Here is a 17,260-nt window from a genome sequence, read left to right on the forward strand (position 1 = left end):
TAGGTGGTGAAAATATTTACTTATTAACATATTTTGGTGAGATGGTAATAACAAAATGAATATGAAAGTAAGTTTGTTAGCATTGTTAAAATAAAAATTAAATATTATAGGTAATAGGTACCTACAATATTATCACAACAAAGCAATGGAAAAATATGTTACGAAGGTAAATCAATTAAGTTTAATTAGGTAAGTAAGTATGGCTTAGGTTGATGCCAATGTAGTATATTACTTATACGTATATGTATGTCTTATGTATTTTTTTAATTATACAAGACAAGAAATATTTATCTAGTGATTTTCCTTTGAAAAGTTTCATACCAATGACTTTGCAATTAAAAATCTAATCGAATGGAAGACAAATTTTTATTTTATTCAATGTTATCTTAAATTGCCATTTAAATATAAAAAATGTCACTATCTCAAATTTTTAAGATTAAATTTACTATCAATATACAATTACATAGACATTTTGAAAAATCATATTATGTTAAAAATATTAACTAATTTAGGCCATGTCACTCGTACTGCCTATTCAATATAATCATCTATAATTGATAAATATGTGATCTTTGAAACCATACCAGTGCAATCTCATTTGATTAAAATTTCCATAGCACGGTTGCATCATCTATTGCTAGGCTTTGTACTTTTAAAAAAAAATAAAAGAATGACAGTTTTCTTGTCAAATAAATGCCAAATGGGATATAAAACTCAATCCTCGATCAAAAAGTAACTTTTTTAAATGTCTTCACATCACTTGGTTTTTTGGCACCTTTTAAACTTTAATAATTCAAATTAGGGATATTATAATATAATGAAAATATTACAATATAAGTTGTAATTTAAATCTTCACATTTACCTAAAGTTTGTCATGTAAATATGATGCTGTCTGTACAGCAAATCAAGCAAAGAAACCACAACCAAAGCGTCAATATTTAAAATTGGTTTTATTGATAAATTTGCAAAAAAAAAGAGAAATTAATAATTGTACATGTCGATTATTTGATTGAAAAGATAAAAAATATACAAGTTCTTAATTTGAATGACATATATAAAAATATAATCCAACTCAGATCATGTTATATACCAATATCCTTGTGCGGTTCTTACATAATCTTACAATGAACAGAAATTACAAAAAAATGGATGAGAAACATCTAAACTGTAACAATATTTGAACACCTATTTATAATAATTATTACTTCAACAAAGTTTCTTTTTATAGTATAGCAACACAGGCTGGTAATTCACATTCAAATGAGCCAGTGACCATATAACTTTTTTCCCATTTACAATAACGATATTTTTTTTTTTAGACTTTTTATTTCATATTAAGGAATAGTCAGCGACTTGCGTCCCATCTGCAGTGGCGTAGCGCGCCTTGGAGGAGCCCTGTATCAAAATTTGTTGGGGGGCCCAAATGAAGGGTTACCAATTCCCAATATTTCTCACAAAAGAAACAAAAATGCTTGGTTAAAAGAAATATTTTATGTATCTCTATGTATGACATTTCCAACTTTTGGGCACACACTTTACCAGGGAAAAAAAAAAAGATTGTGGATTACTTACATTTTACAAATTTTTGCTTTCACACGTAAGGGGCCCCTGTAGTCCGGAGGCCCCGTATCATTGATACAGCTGATACGGCGTTAGCTACGCCCCTGCCTATCTGGACACTATTGGTGGGCGCACTCACCTAAGGCTCACTAGAATTAGTTCAAAAGTTACGAGTTCCATACAGTGTTGCATCATCAACTTTCCCTTCGATACATTTGTATTATATAACAAGACAATAATATATCTGAAAAAATTTAATGTATCTTAATTATTAAACATTATACACTGGTTAAGGCCCGCTGGCACATACTCCAGCTCCTATATTATGTAAATTTTTTGACTACGGCAACCTGTTTTTACCATAAAGAAAGGGGTTTGAAGACTTGTCATCCATCTTATATATCTAATATTAAGATTATAAATAAATCAATTTGGTCTTTTCAACACCAGTTTATTTACACAATAATACCAAAATAAAGAGATTCATTATTGTTTCATTGTGCTAATTGAACAATAACTCTTTAACTGCTTGCTGATAAATCTGTCAAATTAATCTTTGTATAGTGATTAAATAACAAAATCACTTTTTGTTTTTGTAAAAATCAGATTTACTTTTTGAGTAATTTATAATTGTTTCAGCAACTCAAAATGATTAATCATATGTCACATTGTATATGAAAATCTTCAAACTCCTTTGTCCATCAATACAAAGGAGAAACCATACAAATTTGGACCCAAATTATACAAATGGTACAGAGCTGAAAATTGGCCATAAATTAGGACAATTAAAGAGCACTCATGTGACCAATTTTCAAAGAAATCTATATTTGCCTAGTAAGCTAATTTACTTTTATGGGATGGGCAATAATTTGTATCCCTTTTATATCAAATTCACTGCAATATCAGTGTCAAACTGACAGGCATCAGTTTTAATAAGGATAGGACATTAACTTGACACATAGGAAAACAGACAGTTTGATAAACAGACATAATTACAGCCTGCATAGGCAAAGGCAACTGACAATCAGGGAAATTTGCTTCAAAGAGGACACTAGGAGTGTGAAAAAACTAAAATCAGCTTACTTTCCCTGTTGGCAACTGTTATTTCAGCTAAGATTCCAATAGAGTAATCTAGTAAAATATACATTATTTAAAGTACATTTTTCATTTCCGTATCATCCTATAAAGTGGCCCCAATTTCGGACATCTCCTTTGCAACGTGTGCTGTCAAATCAAGTTATGTTCAAATACAGGCAACCCATCAAAAAAGTTACACAAAACAGGCAGCAGGGCTCCACAGAGCCCATGATAACACACATTCTGCCCACTCAGAAGTTTAGTAAATCAAAATAATTGTAATAAATGCTATCCATAAAGTACCCGCTTAGTTCAGACAGTGGGAGAACCAAACATGAGCATATATTATCACTCAGGAACATTTATCTATCAGCCATATCATTTTTACTACAACACATCAGTACATACCTCCTATTGTGTCAACACTCAACTCGTTAACACACTATAACATGTTTTCAAAACATTGATATAACATTTTGTTACATCATTAACTAAATTTTTAACTAAAACATAATTGTGCAAAACTTTTAAAGCTTCAGTCCCCGTAACGCACAGGACAAGTCTCTCCCTTACAAGGAATTAAACATATAACTTGTTTAATTTTATTATCCTGTTCATAATTAAGGCACACACACTATAATGACTCAACATCAACTCAACTAAAGGACATACAGTTTTATATATTGAAGTATGTGGCAATGTATTAAGTAGTGAACTAAATTATTGATACACAATGAGAATGTAAATAAGTAATGTTGACTCAAGCCTGTTATTGGATGGGTGACTTTTATCTACAATCTTTTCTCTATGCCTTAGAAAGTGTGTAAGTTTTTCACTAAAGCTAATTAGGTTCTAAATAATGATAACAATAACAAGTGCATGAACTATGCATTTTCAATAACCTTGTTATTCTCATGTACTGCCGACACAACTGCTACAAGTTATTAAAATCAGGGTAAACCTATTATTGTCAATTAATTGATTATTGCTGTTTATCAGTACAGTTTTTACTCTAGGGTCATTGACAGGACTAGTGAGTGGCTCACTTGGTCGGTGGCACTGAGTTGAGGTGTTGTAGTGTGCGACAACCTTTACTCACAGTCTGAACTAAGCAAGAATTGTAACAATACTATTTTTATTATACAATGTTATCTTCACAGAACCGGTTAATTGATTCATACCAAGTAAAAAATTGAGGAGCAAGGCTCTAGGCAGATAAATTTATACACTATTTATATATTTATAGCCTTCTATATGAAGTGAAATCACAAGGACATCAAAGTTTCAAACTTCTGAAAACGGCACTGTCCACACTATACAAAATGGAATATGAGGGCAAAACACACACAGATTCTTCGAGCACATCCTCAAATAAACACTAATAAATACACAGACCGGTAGTAGAGTACTTTATACAGCTGGAGGGGCACGACGAGGCCAGATCTGTGTTGCGTTCTCACTCCCCAGTAGCACTGGACCACTCAACGAATGCACGTTACGAGATATTCAATAACCGAGCACGCTCGCCCGACCTAGTCAACCTTTGGAACCGACGACAGCCAAATCCGGGTACGAGAAGTCTTTCAAATTATTAAATATTTAATACCTAGGTGCGGAGGACACGCCGCGTCTCTTACAGCAGTTGACATATGGGCTTTTTGTTCTTCCGTATCTTCTCCTCTTTGGGAGACTTTTTGTTGATTTGTCGCACTAGGTCGTAGAACACTTCGTTGACGCTGATCTTCGCCTTCGCAGACGTCTCCATGAACACGCAGTTGAAATGGTTGGCGAGGTTGGCGCCTTGCTGCTTGCCCACCACGCGCTCGGCCTCCAGGTCGCACTTGTTGCCGACCAGCACCATGGGCACGTCGTCCTTGTCCTTCACCCGCAGGATCTGCTCGCGCAGGTCCTGCAGGTCGTTGAACGTGGACTGCGCCGTGATCGAGTACACTAGAACGAAGCCCTGCCCGTTCTTCATGTACAGGTCGCGCATCGCCGTGAACTGTTCCGTGCCCGCCGTGTCCAGGATCTCCAGCATGCACTGTTGCCCGTCCACCTCCACTTGTTTCCGGTAGCTGTCCTCGATGGTGGGGTCGTATTTCTCCACAAAGATGCCTTGTACGAACTGTACTGTCAGGGCGGATTTTCCCACGCCTCCGCTTCCTAGCACGACTATTTTGTATTCGCGCATTATTAACTATTTTGAATGGTGTGATTTTATACACAGAAATTAAAGGTCACACTGCTAAAAAGCACATTAACTATGTTAAGTTATTGCAAAAAAAACCTTCAACAAGTCAAACCGCCATGACACCGTTAACAGGGCGATGGGCGATGGCTCACTCACATGGTGTTGCCATTGATTGGTGATGAATAAATAATGTACTTTTTGCCGTGGAATATATAAGCAATTCATCCATAATATAGACTTTCTTACAATCTATGAATATTCTTAACATTTATATGGAGACAACAAAAAGTAATATGTATTTTAGTCATTAATCTAAATGCAAATTAATTGTCTATTGTGTATTATTTTTTAACCGTTTGCCACATTATTTTAGTCAATATATTTATTCGATAATCCAGTGATTATTAACAATTAAAAAATTAGTAACGAATAACAATACAAAAGTGTTGGTTTTCATTTATTAAACCTTTAATGCACGTGATTGTAAGGAAAACTAGCAACATTGTTGTATTGTCACGAACTAGTTTTCCTACTCGTGTCTAGATGGCGCTGTTATGTTTTAATTAGATATCTTCGAAACAAACCCAAAACAAACACAAAATGTAAGCTCGTTTCCAATGGTTTATTTTCCGTTTACCTGATAAAATTAGCATCTTTGCTATTATTTAATTACTTCGGCATATAAATTAGTTTACCCGGAGCACCCAGTTCTTTCGTAAATATTAACTTTCACCTTGACGCAAGCTTTCTTTGAGTGCAAGGCATTTCGAATACAGAATGCCAAGTGTTGTGCAAGCTGCATTTTAAACGTAAACTTTAGAACAGTACTGTTAAATAAAATAAAAAAAATTAATTACTAGGGGATGCCCATCTACTTCGTACGCGTGAAATTCCGTTTTTCTCAAATCCCTCAGAAACTAGAGGTTTTCAAAAAATTATTTAGCCTTTAAGTTGCTCAATAACCTTCTCAAGCGCTTGGCTATAATCACGCCTGATGGTAAGCGATGATGCAGACTATGGCGGAACGCGCTTACCTAAAAGATGCCTATTCACTCTTGACTTGAAGATACCCATATTGTAGGTGGTTGGGACTTTTATATAGTCTACTTATATAAAAAGCACTTAACGTAATTAACAAAATAATGTTATCGGTGAAAACGTTGAAATAAAATATGCCGAAGCAACACTATACGGCCATTGCATTTTATTGCGAATGATTTTCACGTATTGTGTTGGATTTAATCCGTGGATTTATTGTCTGTTAAAACACAAACAATGCCCCTTACATAGATGCAGAGAGTAATATCAATATTTTTCGCCTTTAACAACGAACCGGACCACTGGGTCGCAAATAAAATATTAGCTGATGCGACAGACGTACATTCATCATCATCATCATCATCATGTCAGCCGATGGACGTCCACTGCAGGACATAGGCCTTTTGTAGGGAGTTCCAAACATCACGATACTGAGCCGCCTGCATCCAGCGAATCCCTGCGACTCGCTTGATGTCGTCAGTCCACCTGGTGGGGGGTCGACCAACACTGCGCTTTCTGGTGCGACGTCGCCATTCCAGCACCTTGGGACTCCAACGTCCATCGGCTCCTCGAACTATGTGCCCCGCCCATTGCCACTTCAGTTTCGCGACACGCTAAGCTATCTCGGTGACTTTAGTCCTTCTGCAGATCTCCTCATTTCTGATTCGATCACGCACAGATACTCCTAGCGTAGCTCCTTCCATCGCCCAATGTGTGACTCTGAGCTTTCTTATGAGGCCCATAGTTAGCCACCAAGAGGTACATTATCCTACATGAAAATGTTTTACGTAGCTAAATGCATCTGTATTGAATACAATACCAACTAAGTACCATTTTAGTCTCGAGGAAATCCTCATAGATGCCATTGCCTATACCTGCCATTGAAAGTCTCGTTAAAATCGGTTCAGTCGTTCCAGAAATTAGCATTACATTACATTAGCATACTTGCTGTATTTTTTTACATGTATTGATCTAAAAAAAAAAAAAAATGCCGACCGAATTGAGAACCTCCTCCTTTTTGAAGTCGGTTAAAAATAGTAACATTTAAATAAAAATTAAGTATCCGTCTGTGAATTTAAAACAACTGTGTTTTCTCAAGTGATTATGATTATAGGTGGGTACTTATTTTCACCATATTAAAACACAATCGAACCTTTATGAATATACTATGTCTGTCAGTTTGTTTCTCCGGGTAAATTAGGCTTTGACTGGAACATAGACGAGTTATTGTTGATAATTTTTCGGGATAAATTTTTTCGGGATAAAGTTTGGCCTGTTTCGTACACATAAAAAACGTACTGTGTAACTCTTTCATTTAAATATTCACTCTCGTTTGTATAAATCTCTGTTTTGTTTATTATATTGATGGTTATTTTTATTTTTATAGTTTTCAGTACGTTAAGCTATCGTTTACTTAAATGATAATGCAAATAAAAACGTTTGAGCTTTGTAAATGTATTTTGCTTTCTGCGAACGTTTATTTACTTCCGGCATATTATTTTATTTATCTTCTCAAGTAAGTATAGGTATATCTCTATCTATTCGTAAGAAAAACTCCGTAGAAACTAGAGTTGCCAACATTTCCTGAGAAAAATATATTGTTTTTCTAAAAACTATATTTACTTATTTACACTTACTGTATTTTTCAAGAATTTTTGTCTTGAGTAAATAAGCGATATAATAATATAAAGATATAAAGCGATGTATAATGTAAAGACTCACTATCTGGTGCAGTAAAGACGATCTGTATCTATTATTTATCTTCAATATAATGTCATCATCATCATCATCATATCAGCCGATGGACGTCCACTGCAGGACATAGGCCTTTTGTAGGGACTTCCAAACATCACGATACTGAGCCGCCTGCATCCAGCGAATCCCTGCGACTCGCTTGATGTCGTCAGTCCACCTGGTGGGGGGTCGGCCAACACTGCGCTTACTAGTATTGTGTAATTGTGCAATATAATGTATTTATTAGTATATATTGATATGTATTTTATTCATTATTGTAGGTATTTGTGTAATTTTGTTTATGTATTAGGATGTAAATTTTTGTATGTATGTGTATTACTAATACTATGGTTATTTTTGTTTTACGCCACCTGCTGATGTCTTTAAGTTTTCCTAAACCGAAGCTTGCCTGGAAGAAATCGCTACTTAGCGATAAGGCCGCCTTTTGTATGCTGATCTCTTCGTAATTTGTTTTTTTTTTCACTTGTATTTGTCTTTGTGGTGTGCAAATAAAGTATATCTATCTATCTATCTATAATATGCTTTTTCACATTTTTCAAGCTCATTCCTTTTCGGAATTCGATATGATAGACAAGTTCGAATTCGATGATAATGTTTATAAAATTTAAAGTTCATAAACTTGTTGAAAATATAGTATTTTTGCGTACTATATATTTCTTCAACAGTATATAGTATGCAGACCCGAAATATAGTACAATACTATACAATATTATAGTACGGTTGGCAACCCTAGTAGAAACGCACATTGGTAGACGTAGACTTCCCTTCTTAAAGGAACACAGTATTAGAGCTTAGACCCACCATGCTGCTTCAATGAAAACAGACGTAGTATTCTAATTTTTAAAATGTATTTGAAAACAAAACCTTATAATGAAAACTTTAATTTTAACATCATTATCAATCCATATTTGGCTCTATATTGAGCACGAGTCTCCACTCAGAATGAGCGGGGTTAGGCCCGCTTGAATGCGGATAAGCAAACATCACATGTAAAGAATTAAGAAAATTCTCAGGTATGCAGAAAATTTTTAGGTATTCTGCAGGTTTCCTCATGACGTTTTTCCTTCACCGCTTGATACAAATGATATTTAATTTCTTAAAATAACTGAAAAGTTGGAGTTGTATGCCCCGGACCGGATTCGAGCTTTCGCCCTTCGAACAGAAGGCAGATAAGAGGTCATATCCACTGGGCCATTTTTGGCGGCCTCTGTGGCGCAGGATTTACAAGACGGACGTCCTGGGTTCGATCCCCGGCTGGGCCGATTGAGGTTTTTTTAATTGGTCCAGGTCTGGCTGGTGGGAGGCTTTGGCCGTGGCTTGTTACTACCCTACCGGCAAAGACGTACCGCCATGCAATTTAGCGGTCCGGTACGATGTCGTGTAGAAACTGTAAGGGGTGTGGATTTTCATCCTCCTCCTAACAAGTTAGCCCGCTTCCATCTTAGATTGCATCATCACTTACCAGTCGAGTTTGTAGTCAAGGGCTAACTTGTAAAGAATAAAAAAAAAAGCTATTACGTCTGTTGACAAGAAAACTTTCTATAAACTAATTTGAATATCACGTGCATTTTTTTATTTATTTCATTTTTATTTTCATTTTTAATTTAATTAAGCTTTCGCACTATAATGGCGGTGATTTATTATACCGCAGCACGTCTGTGCTATTTTAATTATTACCGCGATCACCCCGGAAATGTTCGGTGTATCGGATTGTTCACGCGATGGGTGTGAAGGGATGGGTTTAGCAAATAACAAACTAAATTAGTCGTACGATAAATCGTTCAAATACTCTGGCAAATATAAAAAGCTCCGCCTAAGCTATACTTACTATAAAATTCTATTGAATGCAATGATTATTTTATACTAAAGATATGTTGAAAATCACCGCAAAAAGTGATCAGAATTTAGCGACTCCACTGAGCGCACACATGCACAATTTTGTGTTGACATTATATATTTATGTATACATATATAGTTTTTACACTTCCCAATGTAAAACTACTTCCTAAAGTAAACCTAAATATTGTCTACAATATCGATGTCTCTCTCTCTCTCTCTCTCTCTGTATAAATAACTTTTGTCGCTTATATTTGTCCGCCTCAGTTTTGATGTGCTTTTTAAAGTGCCTATAAAATGTCGAGATTGAGTAGTTTAAAATATGAATGATAGTTGCATGAACCAAAAGTAATTAATAAGGTGTTGAACTATTTATTGTTATTTAATTAGTTAAAACCTTAATAGCTCAGTGGAAGAGAGGCGGGACGTATATATCAGAGGGGGTGGATCGATCCCCGCCCGTTGGATTATTGTCATACCCACTCCAAACACAGTTTTTTTCGACTATTTGGAGGGTAGGTAATGATAATATTGGTCATACTTTTAAAAGATGTTCTTTAGAAAAATATATAACAAAGGCATAGATTTATAACACATAGATAGTCTATAGTCGCAGGATTCGTAAGCCGTTTTATGTGCCCCGAAAAAGGAGCCTTTGACGCATCGCTATGCTACATACGCTTGTATGCTTGTCGGGGAGGGTAATAGCTGAGCTCTTATCCTCACATAGTTTGGCTGATGGAAGGCTTCGGCCGTGGCTAGTTACCACCATACCAGCAAAGACGTACCGCCAAGCGATTTAGCGTTCCAGTACGATGTCGTGTAGAAATCGGGGTGTGGATGTACATCTTTCCTCCTAACAAGTTAGCCCGCTTCCATCATTGCATTGCATCATCACTTACCATCAGGTGAGATTGTAGTCAAGGGCTAACTTGTAAAGAATAAAAAAAAAACTCGCAAAAGTGCCTTACTTTGGCTCAATGTTGAGCATGAGTCTCTTGTAATAGAGGCTAATAGTCCACCACGCTGGCCCAATGCGGATTAGCAGACTTCACACACCTAGAGAATTAGAAAATTCTCAGATAAGCAGGTTAATAAGTCAATATTCCATAATAACCTAGAACCTCGTGACCAAAGGCACCTGACAAAGAGGCAGGTGGCGTTTGCTAAATTATATTAATTATTTAGATAAAATATGTAATTTTGTCGTACAATATAAACGGACTGTTCCCACATTAGCATATTAATTGTGGCAACGTGTCGTGATTCGCTCAGCCTAACCCAAAATTTATGTCTCTCTCGCCCCAGATTCACCCCAATGAGTCGATTTTTTTGCTGTCATATTACTAATTTTAGGATAGTTTTAGATATTTTTTTTTTTAGATATTTATTTACTTAGCATCCACGCACTTACAAACTAATACATAAACTTAGCATGCATGATACATTGGGCCCTGTCAGGGCATTGCTAAAATAATAATGTTACATGCAATAATAAGAGGTAAAATATATTACATTTCATTAGACAAAATTAAAATAAGATAAAAATAAAGTAGAAACTTGAGCGGAACATTTATAGAATTAAATTAGAATGTTCAAGATTTTAAATAATATAAATGTCAGGTATAGTAATGTCATAATAGTAGATTAATTAACGCTAATAAAATTAAATAAACATATCCACTCAATTACAATTGTCAAAATAATGGGATAAATGAGCAATGTCCAAGTTTTAAAATAAAATAATGTCCAAGTTTTAAAATAAAATATCAATAATTTTTTAGTTATTTATAAATTGATAGTTTCAAAATTTGTAGGCTATCGTGCTCTTGAGGTCTTTGATAAATATAGTCAGGTTTTAAATTGTAAAAACTCATCTATTTTATAGAAACAGTTATTTATAAGCCATTTCTTAAGTTTCTGTTTAAATGTCTTATCATTATTTTCCTCTGTTTTTTTGATATCCTACTTCTTCTAATATTACAGTCGAATGGAACTTATTGACATTTTAAATTGTTCAGAAGTATTTGGTCACCTTGTCTGCTACAATATATCTGATGGTGACTAACAAACACGAAACTTTGTATGGATGTTTGTTACTCTTTATCTCGGCAACTAAGTACTGAACCGATTTGGCTGAAATTTGTGAATGGAAATTTATTTTACATACGGATTTAAAGGGCAAAACACTATTACTGAATAAAGTCTGTCAGGTCTAACAATTCCCACCAATAATGTTACCGATAAACCCTCGAATGGCAGAGAATAACCTTGAGTGAAGTCCCGGACTTGTAACCGAAGGATGAAGGGTAAAGACGTCTTTAAAAACTAGTTAACACTCCCCTTCTCCACTCAAGTCATTCTCCCTGTAAGCCTATACAAAGATAATCCATGAAGGATTATCCAACCAAAGGTGTCGACGGATCGAACGTCACGACAAGAATAAGTAAGCCTATACAAAGATAATCCATGAAGGATTATCCAACCAAAGGTGTGGACGGATCGAACGTCACTACAAGAATTAGCTAGGCCGCCCGAGCGGTTTACCACTACTCCCCACCTAACTTACGGAACATTTCGTACTATCTCGGCTCATGAAGTACGAGCCGACCGATCGAATGACTCACTCGCGCCGACACGAGCATTTACATTAAATTATTCCATTCATTCCATCCAAATTTTTTAATTTATACAATAGACAAAATCATGGCGTTTGCCACCGCTCCCTGTTGAATGCCACCCGGGTCAAATTACCCCCTTGACCCACATTGCTTTGCCATTGATAGTACAGTAAGTGCAGGAAGCAAAATAAACAAGCATAATATATTGTGGTAAATCAGTGAATTTAACTTGCAAGTCCTCAAAGTGAAACTTTTAATTACAAAGTTTGATTCAATTTCATGTAGGGTGACCATATGAAACATAGGAAATGAAGGATACATTTAGTCTCTGGGATATAGTAAGGATATCTTTAAACTCAATGGATAACAAATTTCATAGCGTACACAGATAACTTGTAGGTTCATACAATTATAAGAATCTATAAAAAGAGGAAGACAAATAAATAATCAATGTTAGATATGCCATTACTGTTACATATGACTATAAAAGGAAAAGTATCAAAAATAATTTGGCTTTGCTCACAATATTAACGCCAACTGGTTGAAGTTAAGTGGTTTTTTATTTAATTTTAATTTAACTGGTGGTGGTTAATAATGTTTCGATAGTCGTTTCACTCAATTTTTGCTTAATTTTGCGTTTGCCATTGGACCAAGGAATACAGAAGGCAGTAACTGCAAATCCTTGAGACAATGCCTTCAGACAAAGTTTCTGGAGTGCTGACCACCGGTTGCTTGTACAGTACAGTAGAAGCCTCGCAACGGGACGGCTGGATTTAAATGTATGTAAGTATGTAGTAAGTGTGTATTTAACGGCTTCTATGGCCCAGTGGTATGCGCGCTGGATTTACAAGACGGAGGTCCTGGGTTCGATCCTCGGCTGTCTGGGTTCGGTCCAGGTCTGGCTGGTGGGAGGCTTCGGCCGTGGCTAGTTACCACCCTACCGGCAAAGACGTACCGCCAAGCGATTTAGCGTTCCGGTACGATGCCGTGTAGAAACCGAAAGGAGTTCGGATTTTCATCCTCTCCCTAACAAGTTAGCCCGCTTCCATCTTAGATTGCATCAATTAAACTGTGGGAGTCTAAGCTCCATATCGCCGTTCAAATAGGTGGATAATAATGATGATGACTCGATAAAAAGAAATCCAAGTTAACCTGCAAGTGTGGTGACCCTACTCGGAGAGCATATCTTTCGCTCGACACAATACGGTCTGAATACTGTGAAGTTGCCCGGCAAGAAATAGAGTAGACTTTTAAATTTAATGGCACTTGTTCAAGTAGGAAGTGGATTCTGTTTTAATGGAAAAATAATATTTCTCTCCTAAGATATATCGCCTAGGTAATACTGAAAATGTGAATTCACTTTCTTGTGCGTTTCACAACACTGTTTCTATTTTTAGGGTTCCGAACGTACGTAAGAAATAGAGGAACAAAACGGAACCCTTATAATATCACTGGCGCACATTTTAATGTCTATCTGTTTTCTCCGAATGTACCGGACCAATACACATATCAATATTGTAATCCAAATGCAGACATGTACCGTGAATAGGAGAATTTTTTCGCCGCCTAACCACAGTATGGATGAAAGTCACTGACATAGCTCAGCGAATCGCTAAGCTGAAGTGGCAATGGGCAGGGCACATAGTTCGTAGAGCCGATATACGTTGGGGTCCCAAGGTGCTGGAATGGCGACCCCATCTGAAAGCGCAGTGTTGGTCGACCCCGCACTAGGTGAACCGAGGACATCAAGCGGGTTGCAGGGAGCCGCTGGATGCCGGCGGCTGGAGACCGTTTTGTTTGGAAGTCCATGCAAGAGGCTTATGTTCAGCAGTAGACGTCCATCAGCTGTTAATGATGATGACAGTATGGATGACTGCACATTCATTTGGTGGGCAGTTACGTACCTACTAACGTCGTAGTAGGAATAGCCTACATGTTGCTACACCAGCCTACAAAATATTGCCAATATTTTGTACACAGTCACCGTGTCAATCGATCCAACCCTTTCATTTGATACCCATATTATGAGTGTGTAGAATAATAGCTATTAAGCTATAATATTTAAAACTAGCGGGCGCCCGCGACTTCATCAGCGTGAAATTTAGTTTTTCACAAATCCCTCGGGAACCATGGATTTTCTGCAATGAAAAGTAGCCTATGTGTTAATCCAGAATAAAATCTATTTACATATCAAATTTCAACAAAATCGTTACAGTAGTTGCGCTGTTACAGAGTAACAAACATCCAAGCAATCATCCACACAAACTTTCGCGTTTATATTATTAGTAGGATGACGTCACAGAGCTAATCCAAGCTAATGCAAAGTTTCACTTTAATCGGCGGACGTGGAAAATGTTTGAAATAAAAACTGGAAAATAGCTGTTTGAAATAAAAGCTGGTAACCCTAATCCCCCAGATGGAGGTACCGGATACATAGATAGACATTTTAAGAGCTTCTTCTACAAGTAACACTCAGATTCTGTTTGCTTAGGACGGAGTGCTGGCAACACCTCGCAGATTTCTGATTCACGAAGATTCGATGTATGTAAAAATGGCCGTGATTGAATTTGAAAATCCTATTCTGGATTCTTGTTGCTGATTTTCGTATTTGGTGTCAATGAGTGAATTTTTTCATCAAAAATACACATAAAAATGTGTAAGTACTTAAAGTTAAATGCTTTTACGTATTTTAATGTTTTAGTTTTGTAAAGATTTTTTTCATTTTACAATTAATATAAAATATCAAATACATGTACTTATGAAATATAGTATTAAAATAGGAAACAAAAGGCGGCTTTATCGCTTGATAGCTCTCCCAGGCAACTTTAAGTATATGCAACAAAACAGAACAACTTAAACGTATACACAGGTAAAATGGCACGTACAGTTAGGGATGAAACGATACGAGTAAATACAAGTACGTACTCGATACTTTTGCGCCGATACCAAGTACTTTTAGTATCGATACTTTGAAATTAAGAATCGAGTGGGTATCGGTCAAAAGTACTCATATCAGTAAACCAATGTCACTATTTTGTTTTAACATTGATAATTGAAAATTGCATATTTTAAATTGAAATTATTGAAGGCATCCTAGCCTTAGTTTTGTTTGTGTAGTTGGCAAGCTTGTTTGTCTATGCCACTTCGCTTAAATTTAACTAGGAAACGTTTGGAAAAATTAATATTTTTGGGAAGCACTACAAAGACAAGCTTTTTCATAAATGTACTTAACAATAAAGAATACCTAGTACATGTTACGGTTTTTACTCAAAAATTTCCAAAAACGATTCGATACAAGTAAGTATCGATACTTTTCAACTGATACCGAGTAAGAGTCGATACTTGACGACCGATACAGTATCGAGTAAAAGTATCGATACCTCAATGGTATCGTTTCATCCCTACGTACAGTACAATATAAACTTATTTTGAGTTATGAGTATACAAAGTTGAAGAAATAGCAACATATTATCAAGGTAGAACACACAATGAACACTGCAAAGTTGTAAATTAGTTTTCATAGTAATTATTCAAGTTACGTAAAGTACACAATAGCGACTTTTCTCTCGACAATAAGTTAGAGACGTCATTGTTTAAAAGTAAACTACTATTATAATGAATGGCGAATATATATTTTTGACGAATATATATTCCCCGCCCGCCGTAGTCTAGTGTTAGTCTAGTAAATAATAATAATAATAATATAATAATTTATTTATTTCAAGCTTCAATAGGCTCATAATTGTGTTAGTAAAAATAGAATGTGTTAGTAACTTATAAACTATAGCAAAACTTATTCTATTAAATATATCGTACTAGTAATATGTGTGTCACTGCCGCTCCAATCCATTTGACATGGAACAGCAGTGATTCACATATTTACAGTCCAACCTGCTCGCAATCATTGCAAGAATGCTTTGCATTGTAAAGATAGTGTTAGGAGTGGGTATGGAAAGAGTCCAAAGAGTGCGGCAACTTAATCGTTGAATTATTGAGACTCGAATAGCTTTTAAAAAATATTCAATCTAAAATAAAATCATTGCTGATAATTGAATTCAGCGCACTGGTAAGGCTATAAGCTCTTTGATTTGGAATCCCATTGCGAGTGCAAGCTCAAGATAAGTGACGGCTTATCGGCTTCCTATAATGATTATGGCGATTGACTGGTCACCTATTCAGATAGGTTACTAACTATATTGGTATTACTCTACGGTTCACGGCACAAAGGCTTGTCTTCTAGTTCTGGGTTTTGAGATATGGCCCCTCTTCAATATTATTCAAATAATGGGTGTCATTCCTAGAAATATAAAATAATTATAGACAAAATTACGAGTGTCGATGCACAGTCAAAACTATACTAAGTCAAAAAGGTAAAATTTGTAAAAGTCTTACGTTTTTTTCTTTAGATTAGGTACGTAATATTATAATTTAAGCATCCGCTATTTATAGCGGATATATACTTAAAATGATGTTTTGAGATAATAATTTAAGTCGTTGTAATAAACATTATAAATAGATTTTTAAGTCCGGTGTATATTAATTAATCGAAATTCACATGGCTTGATTTTATTCGGTGATGATATTCACTTTAAAACCTGAAACCCACTTGGACGGGCATCACTAGATGGATAAAGACTGCGACTGAGTTGCGATTATGACTGCATTTCTTTGAAAATTTAAAATTTAGCATATTTTTATTGAACAATAACACTTTTAATTATGTGCCACTGTTAAGACGGCGTGATAAAAAGTCTTGAAACATAAAATCTCTAATGCATACGATACCTTCCCGCGGTTTCTAATTAAACTTGTGTCGCAGTGTAGCGAATGCTGCTGCATTAACGAGAATGAGGTGAAATCTAGATTGCAATCGAGCACTACTCTGTGGTTAGCCTGCGATAGGATTTGTGGAATGGATTGTTAAAATTGAATGCATGTTTTTTGCACCTTTTTCAGCATCTACCTGGTCGGTGCTTTAATATATTCAAATAAAAAAATGTAAATTTAATTATTTTAAGTAGGTAGTTCAATACTTACAAACAGATTGACTATTTGAATAATTTTTAAAAGCTCCACCACTTCTGTACCTGCTTTTTTATCAGATTTTATCTGTAATGCTAGTTTATTGATGAACCCAAATATTAAAGTTTATTTGTTTACACAAGACTGTATTTATTAACT

The 17,260-nt window shown here is 35.6% G+C and overlaps 1 protein-coding gene across 1 annotated transcript; it reads right to left on the bottom strand.

Annotated features, from left to right (window-relative positions):
- Positions 1-931: 931 nt before the first annotated feature.
- On the bottom strand, positions 932-4,991 carry LOC112054584 (ras-related protein Rap1). The gene has a single exon (XM_024094420.2). It carries the CDS (start codon positions 4,827-4,829, stop codon positions 4,272-4,274), a length of 558 nt encoding a protein of 185 aa, XP_023950188.1. The 5' UTR covers positions 4,830-4,991; the 3' UTR covers positions 932-4,271.
- Positions 4,992-17,260: the final 12,269 nt, after the last annotated feature.

Source organism: Bicyclus anynana, chromosome 10 (genome assembly GCF_947172395.1).
Source record: "Bicyclus anynana chromosome 10, ilBicAnyn1.1, whole genome shotgun sequence".
Classification (NCBI taxonomy): domain Eukaryota; kingdom Metazoa; phylum Arthropoda; class Insecta; order Lepidoptera; family Nymphalidae; genus Bicyclus; species Bicyclus anynana.

Coding starts and splice junctions, on each gene's coding strand:
- LOC112054584 (XM_024094420.2), bottom strand. CDS start 4,829: ATGCGCGAATACAAAATAGTCGTGCTAGGAAGCGGAGGCGTGGGAAAA.